The sequence below is a fragment of the Pleurodeles waltl genome, chromosome 12, assembly GCF_031143425.1.
Source record: "Pleurodeles waltl isolate 20211129_DDA chromosome 12, aPleWal1.hap1.20221129, whole genome shotgun sequence".
Classification (NCBI taxonomy): domain Eukaryota; kingdom Metazoa; phylum Chordata; class Amphibia; order Caudata; family Salamandridae; genus Pleurodeles; species Pleurodeles waltl.
This window is the reverse complement of record NC_090451.1, coordinates 528,925,747-528,940,772: the sequence shown is the minus strand read 5'-3', so window position 1 is coordinate 528,940,772 and position 15,026 is coordinate 528,925,747. Positions and strand designations below refer to the sequence as shown.

The following is a 15,026-nucleotide window of genomic DNA, read 5'->3' as shown; positions in this document are numbered from 1 at the left end:
CATGAAGAGGTCTCTCCCAGCCTTCTTTAACAAGAGCAAGTGGTCCCCTTACAGGGTGGCCAAACAGAAGTTCAAAGGGTGAGAATCCTACTCCCTTCTGAGGCACCTCTCTGTAAGCGAAAAGCAGACATGGCAGGAGGACATCCCATCTCCTTTTGAGTTTTTCTGGGAGCCCCATGATCATGCCCTTTAATGTCTTGTTGAATCTCTCAACAAGGCCATTAGTTTGTGGATGATATGGTGTAGTGAATTTATAAGTCACTCCACACTCATTCCACATGTGTTTTAGGTAAGATGACATGAAGTTGGTACCTCTGTCAGAAACCACCTCCTTAGGGAAACCCACTCTGGTAAAGATACCAATGCGGGCCTTGGCTACTGCAGGGGCAGTAGTCGACCTAAGGGGAATAGCTTCAGGATATCTAGTAGCATGATCCACTACTACTAGGATGTACATATTTCCTGTGGCTGTGGGAGGTTCTAGTGGACCAACTATGTCCACACCCACTCTTTCAAAGGGGACCCCCACCACTGGAAGTGGAATGAGGGGGGCCTTTGGATGCCCACCTGTCTTACCACTGGCTTGACAGGTGGGGCAGGAGAGGCAAAACCCCTTAACCTTCTGGGACATATTGGGCCAGTAGAAGTGGTTGACTAACCTCTCCCACGTCTTGGTTTGTCCCAAATGCCCAGCAAGGGGAATATCATGGGCTAAGGTCAGAATAAACTCTCTGAAACCCTGAGGCACTACCACTCTCCTAGTGGCACCAGGTTTGGGATCTCTTGCCTCAGTGTACAGGAGTCCATCTTCCCAATAGACCCTATGTGTTCCATTTTTCTTGCCTTTGGACTCTTCAGCAGCTTGCTGCCTAAGGCCTTCAAGAGAGGGACAGGTTTCTTGTCCCTTACACAACTCTTCCCTTGGGGGTCCCCCTGGGCCCAAGAGCTCAACCTGATAAGGTTCCAGCTCCATAGGCTCAGTTCCCTCAGAGGGCAGAACTTCTTCCTGAGAAGAGAGGTTCTCTTTTTGGTGTTGTGTTGCAGCTGGTTTCCCAGCTGACTTTCCTGGTCTCTTGGTAGGCTGGGCCATTTTTCCAGACTCCAGCTCTACTTTTTCACCCTGTGCCTTGCACTGTGCCCTAGTCTTGACACACCAGTTCAGGGATACCCAGCATGGCTGCATGGGTTTTCAGTTCTACCTCAGCCCATGCTGAGGACTCCAGGTCATTTCCAAGCAAACAGTCTACTGGGATATTTGAGGAGACCACCACCTGTTTCAGGCCATTGACCCCTCCCCACTCTAAAGTTACCATAGCCATGGGATGTACTTTAGTCTGATTGTCAGCGTTGGTGACTGGATAAGTTTGTCCAGTCAGGTATTGGCCAGGGGAAACCAGTTTCTCTGTCACCATAGTGACACTGGCACCTGTATCCCTCAGGCCCTCTACACTTGTCCCATTAATTAAGAGCTGCTGCCTGTATTTTTGCATGTTAGGGGGCCAGGCAGCCAGTGTGGCTAAATCCACCCCACCCTCAGAGACTAATGTAGCTTCAGTGTGACACCTGATTTGCTCTGGGCACACTGTTGATCCCACTTGGAGACTGGCCATTCCAGTTTTAGCTGGATGGGAGTTAGAAGTGGTATCTTTCTTGGGACAGGCCTTGTCTCCAGTTTGGTGTCCAGACTGACTACAGTTTCGACACCAGGCCTTTTTGGGATCAAAGTTTTTACCCTTGTACCCAGGATTGTTTTGTGAAGAGGCTCTGGGCCCACCCTCCTGTGCAGGTTTTTGGGGGCCTGTAGAAGACTCTTTACTATTTTTATTTTTGGCTGTCTCACCACCTTTCCCCTGGGGAGGTTTTGTGACCCCTTTCTTTTGGTCACCCCCTGTGGAAGTTTTGGACACCCTAGTCTTGACCCAATGGTCCGCCTTCTTTCCCAATTCTTGGGGAGAAATTGGTCCTAGGTCCACCAGATGCTGATGCAGTTTATCATTGAAACAATTACTTAATAGGTGTTCTTTCACAAATAAATTGTACAGCCCATCATAATCATTTACACCATTTCCTTGAATCCAACCATCTAGTGTTTTTACTGAGTAGTCTACAAAGTCAACCCAGGTCTGGCTCGAGGATTTTTGAGCCCCCCTGAATCTAATCCTATACTCCTCAGTGGAGAATCCAAAGCCCTCAATCAGGGTACCCTTCATGAGGTCATAAGATTCTGCATCTTTTTTAGAGAGTGTGAGGAGCCTATCCCTACACTTTCCTGTGAACATTATCCAAAGGAGAGCACCCCAGTGAGATTTGTTCACTTTTCTGGTTTCACAAGCCCTCTCAAAAGCTGTGAACCATTTGGTGATGTCATCACCATCTTCATATTTAGTTACAATCCCTTTGAGGATTTTCAACATGTCAGGAGAATCTCTGACCCTAGTTATGTTGCTGCCACCATTGATGGGTCCTAGGCCCATCTCTTGTCTTTCCCTTTCTATGGCTAGGATCTGTCTTTCCAAAGCCAATCTTTTGGCCATCCTGGCTAACTGGATGTCCTCTTCACTGGAGTTATCCTCAGTGATTTCAGAGAGGCTGGACCCTCCTGTGAGGGAGCCAGCATCTCTGACTATTATTTTTGGAGTCAGGGCTTGAGAGGCCCTGTTCTCCCTAGATAGGACTGGTGGTGGGGAATCAACCTCCAAGTCACTATCATCATCATCTGTGTTGCCACTTACAGATGGGTTGGCTCTATCATACTCTGCCAACAGCTCCTGGAGCTGTGCTTTGGTAGGTCTGGAGCCCATTGTTATTTTTCTTATGTTACAGAGTGACCTTAGCTCTCTCATCTGGAGATGGAGGTAAGGTGTGGTGTCGAGTTCCACCACATTCACATCTGTGCTAGACATTATGTTTCTAAAAGTTGGAATACTTTTTAAGAAACTAAAACTGGTTCTAGAATCTAAATCAAACTTTTAACAAACTTTTAAACTCTAAAAGAAATGCTAACAGGGACGAACACAAGGCCCTAGCAGGACTTTAAAGAATTTAGAAAACTTTTCAAATTGCAAAAATCAATTTCTAATGACAATTTTTGGAATTTGTCGTGTGATCAGGTATTGGCTGAGTAGTCCAGCAAATGCAAAGTCTTGTACCCCACCACTGATCCACCAATGTAGGAAGTTGGCTCTGTATGTGCTATTTCAAAGTAAGGAATAGCAAGCACAGAGTCCAAGGGTTCCCCTTAGAGGTAAAATAGTGGTAAAAAGAGATAATACTAATGCTCTATTTTGTGGTAGTGTGGTCGAGCAGTAGGCTTATCCACGGAGTAGTGTTAAGCATTTGTTGTACATACACATAGACAATAAATGAGGTACACACACTCGGAGACAAATCCAGCCAATAGGTTTTGTTATAGAAAAATATCTTTTCTTAGTTTATTTTAAGAACCACAGGTTCAAATTTAACATGTAATAGCTCTTTTGAAAGGTATTGCAGGTAAGTACATTAGGAACTTTGAATCATTTCAATTGCATGTATACTTTTCAAGTTATTCACAAATAGCTATTTTAAAAGTGGACACTTAGTGCAATTTTCACAGTTCCTGGGGGAGGTAAGTTGTTGTTAGTTTTACCAGGTAAGTAAGACACTTACAGGGTTCAGTTCTTGGTTCAAGGTAGCCCGCCGTTGGGGGTTCAGAGCAACCCCAAAGTTACCACACCAGCAGCTCAGGGCCGGTCAGGTGCAGAGTTCAAAGTGGTGCCCAAAACGCATAGGCTTCAATGGAGAGAAGGGGGTGCCCCGGTTCCAGTCTGCCAGCAGGTAAGTACCCGCGTCTTCAGAGGGCAGACCAGGGGGGTTTTGTAGGGCACCGGGGGGGACACAAGCCCACACAGAAATTTCACCCTCAGCGGCGCGGGGGCGGCCGGGTGCAGTGTTAGAACAAGCGTCGGGTTCGCAATGGAAGTCAATGAGAGATCAAGGGATCTCTTCAGCGCTGCAGGCAGGCAAGGGGGGGCTTCCTCGGGGAAACCTCCACTTGGGCAAGGGAGAGGGACTCCTGGGGGTCACTTCTGCAGTGAAAGTCCGGTCCTTCAGGTCCTGGGGGCTGCGGGTGCAGGGTCTTTTCCAGGCGTCGGGACTTAGGTTTCAGAGAGTCGCGGTCAGGGGAAGCCTCGGGATTCCCTCTGCAGGCGGCGCTGTGGGGACTCAGGGGGGACAGGTTTTGGTACTCACAGTCGTAGAGTAGTCCGGGGGTCCTCCCTGAGGTGTTGGTTCTCCACCAGCCGAGTCGGGGTCGCCGGGTGCAGTGTTGCAAGTCTCACGCTTCTTGCGGGGAGATTGCAGGGTTCTTTAAAGCTGCTCCTTTGGATAAAGTTGCAGTCTTTTTGGAGCAGGTCCGCTGTCCTCGGGAGTTTCTTGTCGTCGTCGAAGCAGGGCAGTCCTCAGAGGATGCAGAGGTCGCTGGTCCCTTTGGAATGCGTCGCTGGAGCAGAGTTCTTTGGAAGGCAGGAGACAGGCCGGTGAGTTTCTGGAGCCAAGGCAGTTGTTGTCTTCTGGTCTTCCTCTGCAGGGGTTTTCAGCTAGGCAGTCCTTCTTGTTGTTGTTGCAGGAATCTAGTTTCTAGGTTCAGGGAGAGCCCTTAAATACTGAATTTAAGGGCGTGTTTAGGTCTGGGGGGTTAGTAGCCAATGGCTACTAGCCCTGAGGGTGAGTACACCCTCTTTGTGCCTCCTCCCAAGGGGAGGGGGTCACATCCCTAATCCTATTGGGGGAATTCTCCATCTGCAAGATGGAGGATTTCTAAAAGTTAGAGTCACCTCAGCTCAGGACACCTTAGGGGCTGTCCTGACTGGCCAGTGACTCCTCCTTGTTATTCTCATTATTTTCTCCGGCCTTGCCGCCAAAAGTGGGGGCCGGAGGGGGCGGGCAACTCCACTAGCTGGAGTGTCCTGCAGGGCTGTGACAAAGGGGTGAGCCTTTGAGGCTCACCGCCAGGTGTTACAGCTCCTGCCTGGGGGAGGTGTTAGCATCTCCACCCAGTGCAGGCTTTGTTACTGGCCTCAGAGTGACAAAGGCACTCTCCCCATGGGGCCAGCAACATGTCTCTAGTGTGGCAGGCTGCTGGAACCAGTCAGCCTACACAGATAGTCGGTTAAGTTTCAGGGGGCACCTCTAAGGTGCCCTCTGTGGTGTATTTTACAATAAAATGTACACTGGCATCAGTGTGCATTTATTGTGCTGAGAAGTTTGATACCAAACTTCCCAGTTTTCAGTGTAGCCATTATGGTGCTGTGGAGTCCGTGTAAAACAGACTCCCAGACCATATACTCTTATGGCTACCCTGCACTTACAATGTCTAAGGTTTTGCTTAGACACTGTAGGGGCACAGTGCTCATGCACTGGTACCCTCACCTATGGTATAGTGCACCCTGCCTTAGGGCTGTAAGGCCTGCTAGAGGGGTGTCTTACCTATACTGCATAGGCAGTGAGAGGCTGCCATGGCACCCTGAGGGGAGTGCCATGTCGACTTACTCATTTTGTTCTCACTAGCACACACAAGCTGGTAAGCAGTGTGTCTGTGCTGGGTGAGGGGTCTCTAGGGTGGCATAATACATGCTGCAGCCCTTAGAGACCTTCCCTGGCATCAGGGCCCTGGGTACCAGAGGTACCAGTTACAAGGGACTTATCTGGATGCCATTGTGTGCCAATTGTGGAATCAAAAGTACAGGTTAGGGAAAGAACACTGGTGCTGGGGCCTGGTTAGCAGGCCTCAGCACACTTTCAATTCAAAACATAGCATCAGCAAAGGCAAAAAGTCAGGGGGTAACCATGCCAAGGAGGCATTTCCTTACAGTTAGCTTACGGGCGATCCCGGTGTCGGAGATAAGTTTCTTAAGAATTGGCCGACACCCATCCTGAGAAAGCTAGAGCTGTTCCGTCTGGTGTTTTCTGCACCAACGTACTTCGCATCTTACAGCTCATTCCTTTATCGTGGTTTACCACTTTATTAATTTTGTCATGCTCCTGACAAGTCAGAGCGAGACCCTGGCCAGTCTCCACAGTTGCTCAGGATTCCAACTGTTCCCTGCGGGATTAAGGAGCGCCGACGCGTCATTCCATGCCCCGCCGTAAAGGCTCCAAGTGGCCTGAGGAATAACTTTTGGCTCCAGGAATCACCATCTGGAGGCCTTTTAATCAACGTTTAGCCTTAGGATCGCCTTGTAACTCCGCCAAGCCTCAGGGATGGCCTCGGGGATGGCATCTCGTGATAACCAAGGCCCCCCCCGCACCTGTGCTCCCCTTTTACTGCTAATTACAGCCTGCTATCTCGAGAGCGTCTCTAATATTTATTAGGAAAATGTCCATGCCCTCGTCAGACAGGTGTACCCAGTCTGCCGCAAAGTTACCGCTCAGGCGTCTACTCAGCAGGGTATGTCTGATGAAACCAAATCCGCGCTGATTCGCAAACTTTTGTAGCGACCGGTTGATTCTTCGCCTGGACATTTCAATTGCGGCAGGAGACCTGGCTCCTTGCCACACCTCCCTTGGGATAATCTCGGACCAAATTATTTCCCCGCCCTCCATCAGGGCGGCAATTCTGTCCAGGCTCTGCGTCATGGCCTGCAACAGTGGGCCCCTCCCACAAGTAGTTAGGTCGTTTCCACCCAGGTGGATTACAAGAATGTCTGGCTTAAACCCCCCTTTTCCCACCAGCTGGCGGACTCTAGGTTCCAGCCTGGCCCATCTCATTCCCGGGGTTCCCATCGAGGCGATTTTGGTGTTGCTGAAACCGTGCTCCCAGCCATTCTCTCCGGCCCGGTGTCCTGCTCTGTCCACCAAGGAGTGTACCATCACCCATACTGTCTTACCCCCTAGATGGACAAGAAGGTAAGCGTTACCACACAATTTATTGACATCCGTGATCGCATATGTTAAGGCTTCATAACGTTTACAACATATTCAACACGTTTGCACCCTAGCAACTCCATTCTCTCAACTAAGACCAACCTCCCGGCCTGGTGCACTAAATGCTCTGCCCCTCGGGGGGGCTTGTGTTAACAGCCCTTTGTGTCTCCAGGCCGGATGTACAGTTTGTATCTTCCGGACAGCCACCTTCCGATCCGCTTAATGGCCTCCGCAAGCAGGCCCTCCTCAAATGCCGTGGTGGCAGCACCGATTCTAAATGAATGCGTTGACCATTTATGCCCCCGGTACCCTGCCTTTTCGATTGCCCACCTCAAGACCCTTCGATATTGGAACTGTGTTAAAGGCTGGCCCTCTTGGTGGATCAATAGGTTTCCTGGTAGTGCGGGACGGCATGCAATGTACCTCCTGAGGAGTTCTACCGGGCAACATTTGGGGTCCCCTAGAACTCTCAAACGCACCACCACACCTATCCCTTTCTGGTCAGTCTTTGAGCGCCGCACTTTCAGTTTCGCCATGTCTTGACCTATCTTGAGATCACCCCATCTTAGTGCCCTATCGGACGTGTCGCTCCTTGACCTCGCTACTAACTCTGAGGTCCTGAACGCTCCAAAGAAGGCTAGGGAAAATGTGACACCGCTCCTCGTACTGTGTGTTACAAATGGCTGTGAGTGCCCCCGCCGAAGCCCTGAGCATGTCTAGATCGATGGGTGCCCTTTGGTCGGGTGTCCCTCCTTCCTGTCTCACCCATCCCTTTAGTGCAGCCCTCAACGGGAAACCCGCCGTCGGGTCTCCCTCTCCCCTCAATTATGAGAAATGGGCGATCGCCGCCAAGTGCCTAGAGACCCATGCGTGCGATTTCCCGTTGTCCTTTGCCCATAGGACGAAGCAATGCATCCTTGTTGCCGGTGGGTGGGCGTCCCCAGTTCCCCATGACTGTGTTACTGATGTGAATCTGTCGAAACACGCATTGTACTTGGGTCGGGTCGTTGGGGCCAGCGATAGCTCTCCTAGCGCCCCTATCCTTTGCTCCACTGTACCAAGCGCCACCACTCCGCCTTGAACGGTGTCATCTCCGCCATGGCCTGGGGGCACGCCGCCCTGAATTTCGCCCACTGAAAACGAGAAAGAGCTTCAGCGGCCATGTTCTTCACCCCTTGCACATGCCGCGTGCGAAACTCCACATTCCTCAACAGGCAACCTCTCACTAGCTCCCTCAACAGCCCTACCAATACTGGGCAATTCCCGGACTGGCAATTGTTGGCCTGCACTACTGCCATGTTGTCGGACCAGAATGTAATCCTCCTGTTGGCTAACACCTGTGGCCACAGGTAGAGAGAGAGGACAATTGGGAACATTTCCAGCACGGTAATGTTCTTCGTGAGTCCATGCCTTGCCCATGCATTGGGCCATCTCGCCGCACACCACTGACGGTCCAGTATGGCCCCAAACCCCTCTCTGCCTGACGAATCTGTGGCGAGCTGGAGCTGCTGACTGGTGCACCATGCAGTGCGCCACAATAAGGAACCATTGAATTCCTCCAAAAATGACAGCCACATGTGCAGGTCTTCCTTCAGGCCCGCACCGAGGCGCACCAAGTGACGGGGTTTCTTCACCTTTGCTGTTGCCCTTGCTAGCTGCCTGGCAAATATTGTGCCCGCTGGTATGATCCTCGCTGCAAAGTTGAGCCTGCCTAGGAGGCTCTGAATAGTGGCTAGCGGTGCTTTATCCTTGCTCAGGGCCAGTCGGATGTCGGCCTGCAGGGCCATGACCTTGTCCTCCGGCAGTCGGCACAACCCTGCCGTCAAATCAATTTCGATGCCCAGGAACGTCAAGCATGCTGTAGGCCCCCGAGTCTTTCCCGGAGCCAATGGCACCCCCAGTGTCTGACTGAGGTGCTCAAATGCACCGAGGGTTGCCCTGCATTCTTCGGAAACCGCTCTGCCGATAAAGAGGAAGTCATCTAGGTAGGGCAGCGAACTCCCCGGGGGGGGGTGCTTTCCGTCAGGGCCCATTCCAAGAAGCATGCAAAGGTCTTGAATAATGAACATGACACTGCGCAACCCATGGGCATGCACTTGTTGTAAAAGTATTGCCCAGCCCACTGCATCCCTAGGAGGTGAAAGCTGCTCGGGTGGACCGGGAGGAGGCGGAAAGCGGATTCAATGTCCGCCTTTGCCATGAGCGCACCCTTGCCTGCTGCGCGAACTAGGTCAATAGCCTCATCAAACGAAGCGTAACAAACCAAGCATGTGCCCTCCTCGAGGTAGTCGTTTACAGATGACCCTTTGGGGAAAGAGGGATGGTGGATCAACCTATACTTGCCCTGCTCCTTCTTTGGCACAATCCCCAGCAGTGACACAATAAAATTTGGAAGGGGTGGCTGGGTGAAGGGGCCAGCCACCCTCCCCAATTGACGTTCCTTCTCCAGTTTTTCCTGCACCACTCCCTGTGCCTCCATGGCGGAGCGCAAGTTATTAGCTTCCCTTGAAACAGACGGGCCGGAATATGGGATCCTGAAACCCCTGAACAAAAGCTTGCGTTCCGCTGTTCTTGGGTAGCCTTTAAGGATACTGGCGAAGGTGCTAAAATTAATGGGAGAAGGTGCTAATGAGGTGTGTTGTAACTGTGGACCATTAGGGCTGCTTGGCACCGGCGTAGGTGCCCACTGGCTTATCGGTCTTGCTCCCTTTGTTGCACTCGGCTGCTGGGTGCGAGCCGGCGCACTTGGAGCAGTTGTGAGTGAATTTGCAGGCGGGACCCCATGAGCATGTTCCGGCGTTGTATAGCCTGCATGAATTATTATTGAACCTATACTGATAACCCCCTCTCCCCCTCTGCGGGGGCTTCCCTTGAAAGGAGGGCCTCAGCTGCTGCTTAAAGTAGTACGGCCTTGCTTGCTTGTGTCTAGCGAAATGGGGGTCATTGGTTGCTGGCCTGCTGCCATTGCCCATGTATTGCACCCAGAGTTCGATTTCGCGGCAGTCCCACGCCATCTTGGGTGTCTGTTCCATCTTTTGCCTGAATTCTCTGTCGTAGTTCAGCCACCCTGTGCCCCCATTGCGGGTATATTCCTCATATATGACCCGGCTGTACTTGCATAGAGCCGGTCCCTGTTCAGGGAACTTCTCCATGATCACTGTGGATAGCATTGCGAATGCCTCTAGCCAATTGTCTATTGATTCCTCAGGCTTAACCTTCCTCTTCCATTTATGCTTCTCGACCTCTTTGCTGGGTACCGTTATGTCTGCGCCCTCTTTGGCAAATGTGAGCAGAGAAAAAATATCAATGAATTCCCTTTTCCATATTCTCTCCCTCGCTTCAAAAGGAACCCTCCAGGCCAGGGATGACCTCCCAGATAACAAGGGGGGGAACGGGCCTAACCACAGCCTTTTTGTCGTTCGCACCTGCTATAGTGTCTGACACGGGCCTAACCGACACCTCCGCTCCATGCACCGAAGCCTCGCCCTGCCCCTTCGGCAGAGAGTTCGAGCCCTGGACCCACACCTGCCCTGCGCATGCTCGCCTGCTACTAGAGCCCTGGTCGTCCGCGCCCAAACCCGCTAGCGCCTTTGCTGACGCCATGAAGCTGTGCATCGCCTCCATCATCTTACCCAGGCCCACTTGCAACCCCTGCCCCAATGCTCCCGGTGCGGGGCTGCATGACACATTCTTCACGGGCTGTCCTGTTTGTTCCTGCTCAATTTGTATGTCCGTCCCTGTGGCAAGAGCCCCTGCTGTGCAGGGCACCCCACTAGCCCCAGCCATCTCCTGTTCCAGAATGTCTTTCTTAGTTCTCCTTGTCCCGCCGTCCTTCTGAGAAGTTGAGGGGCCTTCCGGTAAATTGCGGTCCGCCATGTTCCTTCTTAGCCGCTTTGAGTTTGTTCCCGGCCGTGGCCCTTGCCAGACGCTTCCGTTTGGCCGGCGCTATGACACTTTCCCCACTTGGGAGACAGAGGCCTGAGTCTGAAGGCTGCACCTCATCCGCGTTTGCCGCAGCTGTGTTTTCCAACTGCTGCTGGGCTCCTTGCGCCGCCACCATCTTCCTTGCCCATTCCAATCCTTTCGCCTGTACCATCGCCATGAATTTTGCCCAGATCTCCGCCTCCTCCTGGTTCTCCTCGGGGGAAAAAAGTGAAGGCGAGCCGTGGACTTCCATCATAGCCGATGTGCGTGCGTGTTAGGAATTTAGGTCTGGAAATAAGATAAGACAGCTTCATTAACGCGCCCTTGCCGATGCAGCCCTAGTTAGTTGCTCGCTCACCCCCCATTCTCCGTCCCCCCCCCTTTTATTTATTATGATTATGATTTATTTATTTATTTTTCTATTTTTTTATTTTTTATTGTGGCTGCCCTTTGTCAGCCTCCATAACCCCCCATCGGGCTGAACCCAAGCGGAGTAACCCACCAACCTCTACTCTGTTAGCCGCTTGCGGGACTTGCTAGCTGCCACTCCTCTACACTCCTACCCAAGTGCCACCTTGAGGCCTGTCAGGCGACCTCCTCATCTGCACACCTCTGAACCCCCACCCCACCCCCCCCTTTGGAAATCTCACTCGAAGGCGCTACCCGGCCACTCACACGCTCGCCTGCCACTTCCCCTTGCTTGCATCCTGTGTACCACGCCGTGCCGCCTGCTCCCCCGCTGGCTATGCCTCGCCGCAGGGAACCCCGGGGCACGAACCCATTGAACCACTGATAGTGACAAGTATGCGTCCTTTTGGTTAACTTACTGTTCTCTTTTTTTTTTTTTGCAGGTACAATGAAATTATAATGAAATTATACTGCCGTGCCATACTAACTCGTCCACCCCCATGAAAACATTCTACCTTTGTTTCTATATTTGCATTTATTTATTTATTATTTATTTATTTTTTTGTTTAATCACATACGAAATACACTGCATTCCCGGTGGTCTTTTGTTCTGCAGGGGGCGAAGCTTGCGTAACCTCAGACTCCGAGGTGCTATTCAGGGCTACCTCCACCAGAGGCAGCCGACCTTACTGTGAGCTATTCTAATCTGAAACTGGCTACCTCAAAGATCAAGCTTTGCCACTGGTGAGGCATGAACAGACCACCTCGGCCTGGCTCCGGGCAGGTACTTGTTGTATAAGTACCTCGCGCCAACCGATTGCCGCTGGTGCTCACGTCCCTGCCCCCAAGTGCATAATCTTACTATGCGCCGCTAACTAGCGCGTCCCAGCCAGTTGCGCGCCCCCCCGTTGCTGTGGTGATACACGGGCAATCCCCGTGTGTCACCCGGTCCTGCCCACGAGGGGGCCATGAACTAGCAGTGGACCACCCTCAGTAAGTACAGAGGCCCCTCCGGGCCATTACCTCAGGCAGGGGAGCGACGCTAGGACGCTGTCCACCCTACAGTCGCCCTAGGTGCGACGTGGCCAGCCACAATGGTTGACAGAGCTGACACGGAGCGCCCCACTGCAGAAGCTCCATCAAGTATCCATGATCGTTAGACAGAGAGACTCTGCGGTAAAGCCAGGAGTATGACCTGCATCGCAACCAGGAAGTTGCTGCATGACCATAAAAGCACGGCTATCCCAATGAACATCCCAAAACGGAATCCTTGGTTTCTGAATTTTGGATTTACTCTGTCAGATATGTCAAAAGTGGAATAGCTACGGTTTTCGTCCCCTGCTTCACGCAGCTCTCAGGAAAATCTCCTACCCTCACACCTTTCTGAACAGTAGAGACCAGGACAATCCAAGGGAAGTGTGACTTGTGTGCTCTGTACACGCTGTTCTACCCACGACACCCTGAAAACATGAAACCAGCATTCGCTTCTGATGGCAAAAGTCCTACCAGGCAGTACTCCCACACTTCTTAGGTCAGAAACAAGATTCCATAGCTCTGTAGCCGTGTCAACAGAGGAAAGAGCCAAAACCGCCGCCATATTAAGTGTATAGACTGCACTTAGAGGAAGAGCACGGCACTTGAAGCGAAAGCCAGCCAACACCAATGGAAGCGTACCAACCTCAGGCTACGAAGGGGGCAGGAGCAGACTATTTCTGGTCCACATCTTCAAACTGGAAAAAGGTCCTCACAGTTTCGCTAATAAGGACAAGGATCAAATGGCTATGAAGTCTGAAACCTCATTTACCCTCATCCCCAAGTGTATTCCTGACTGGGTAATATAAGTAAATCAGCTTTATATTCGAGGCACAGGATCAGCATTTTTCAAAAAGGTACTCATACTACTTCTGGAAGCAGCACTGGACCATTCATTATGGCTACAATATTTTTACTAGTACAGCACCCTAACCTTTTTGGCATTCTGTGTTGTGTTCCCAAGAAGATCACAGGCCTGCAGTTTTTACAAGCCTAGTGGAAGTACTGTGTATAGCTTGCAGAGCACCAAAACAAGTGCCTAAAAAGCCATAATGACAGATATTTGCTTATTAATCAAAGGTTATTTGTATTTGACATAAAGATGCGTTCAGTATCTCCTGGCAGGGACGCTGCCAGTGCCATCAAATAGACCAATACAATAATGCAGCATCAGCCGCTCAAAGCACTAGAAGCTGCAGTCCTACGTAACAGTGCAAGCTCCTCACACGTTTTACAGCTCAAACTATTCAGGCCTTGTCAACACCCCTTTATCATTGATGGACTGGAAGATTTAAATGTGAAGGTAAGTCTGCCTCTCTCATCAGCTCTCGGAGGGTTTGCATCCTATTGGCTTCTTCAGCTCATCTAGTGTCTCTCTCACTCACTCTCGGCGTATGTTAAATACAAGTCAGGCCAGAAGGAGCCCTCATATTTAATTACTGTGTTAGTATTAACCAACATAGATATTCACAAAAGACCCTTATTGGATTTGATGACAATTGTGTTGAGTGTGATAATGTTCAACTATGACCACGTTTCTCAGAACTTCCCTTCACATCCTCTTCTGAGAGGCACACATGTCAAAAGCCGTTTTGTATCCAATGTACTGACATTAACAAGTGTCTCAAAAAAGTATTAAGAATATATTTTGCAATGCTTTGAAGAAATATTTGCACAAACATGTTAAACATCTGTGGTAAAGCTAGATTCATGAACTTGTAAGAGCAATTGGAAGGTTATCTCTGTCAGACTATTTCACGGTCACCTTTTGAACCACTGGGAGTAACATTGCGTGAACATGGGATCCATTTATAGGCTCCAGCAATCAATGTTTATAAGAACACAATAATTATTGAGCACAATGATCACTTTGCTTCTCCATACACGAGAGCAGGAAGCTCTTAAGACAATGTGCAAGAGAAAAGGTTTATAGACACAGTTCAAGGTCTGCAACAATGTACACTCCGGAAAATGCAGGAAATAACTTTGACAGGATTTTCAGCAGTCGCGATGGTACCATGAGCAGTATCAATCAGGATTCACCTCCCAGCACGGAGCGAAGGGGCAGAGATGGACAGCAGGCCCACAACCATTCAATTTCTATGCTCTCAAGCCACTGGCAGTGGAAAGTTTGTAGTGTACAGCTTACCTTGCCAAGGGCGATGGAGCAGGCTGCCAGGCCGATGAGTCCTCCTTTCCGACTGTGCGGGTGCTGGGACAACGCAAACTCCTGCGACAGGATCTGAATAACATGCTTGATCTGCACTGTATTGCTCTGGGCCACAAACTCTCTCACCAGCCTGCAGAAGTAAGACACAGGAGGTCAGACACTGGAGTGCATGCACGCCTGCATGACAAGACATGTACTAGTGCACAGTTTCAACTACATCGCATTGTACTGAAGAAAAACGTTTATTTTGCACAAGAACCCGCTAAACGCACTACAGTGTTCCATGTCTTAGTACTCGTACTGTTGTTCATGTGGCTTTCCTCAGGGTTCCCTTTCCTACTAGCTATATTATTTTCTGCCTGTGTGAGGTTTGGAAGGTCGGGTGTGGAAGGACTTGTTGAGGCTCATGAATTGCAAGTACACATCACACATGTTTATTAACTATGTACACGTTTCACCTCATTACGTTTCATGCGTCCCATGTGAACAGAAGCAAGCAGCTTTTCCTTGCTGAACCCATCTCAAATCCATTATGCCCACTATATTCGGTGGGACACTTTGCACTTGCATTCCTCACTCAGCAGAGGAG

At 50.6% G+C, this 15,026-nt stretch overlaps 1 protein-coding gene across 1 annotated transcript in view; it reads right to left on the bottom strand.

Annotated features, from left to right (window-relative positions):
* Window positions 1-15,026, bottom strand: part of VAC14 (VAC14 component of PIKFYVE complex) — a 1,245,171-nt gene that overhangs the window by 1,150,839 nt on the left and 79,306 nt on the right. Inside the window, exon 3 of the mRNA XM_069217475.1 lies at window positions 14,417-14,567. Within this exon, the coding sequence (XP_069073576.1) occupies window positions 14,417-14,567 (151 nt within the window). The remainder of the gene's footprint in view (window positions 1-14,416; window positions 14,568-15,026) is intronic.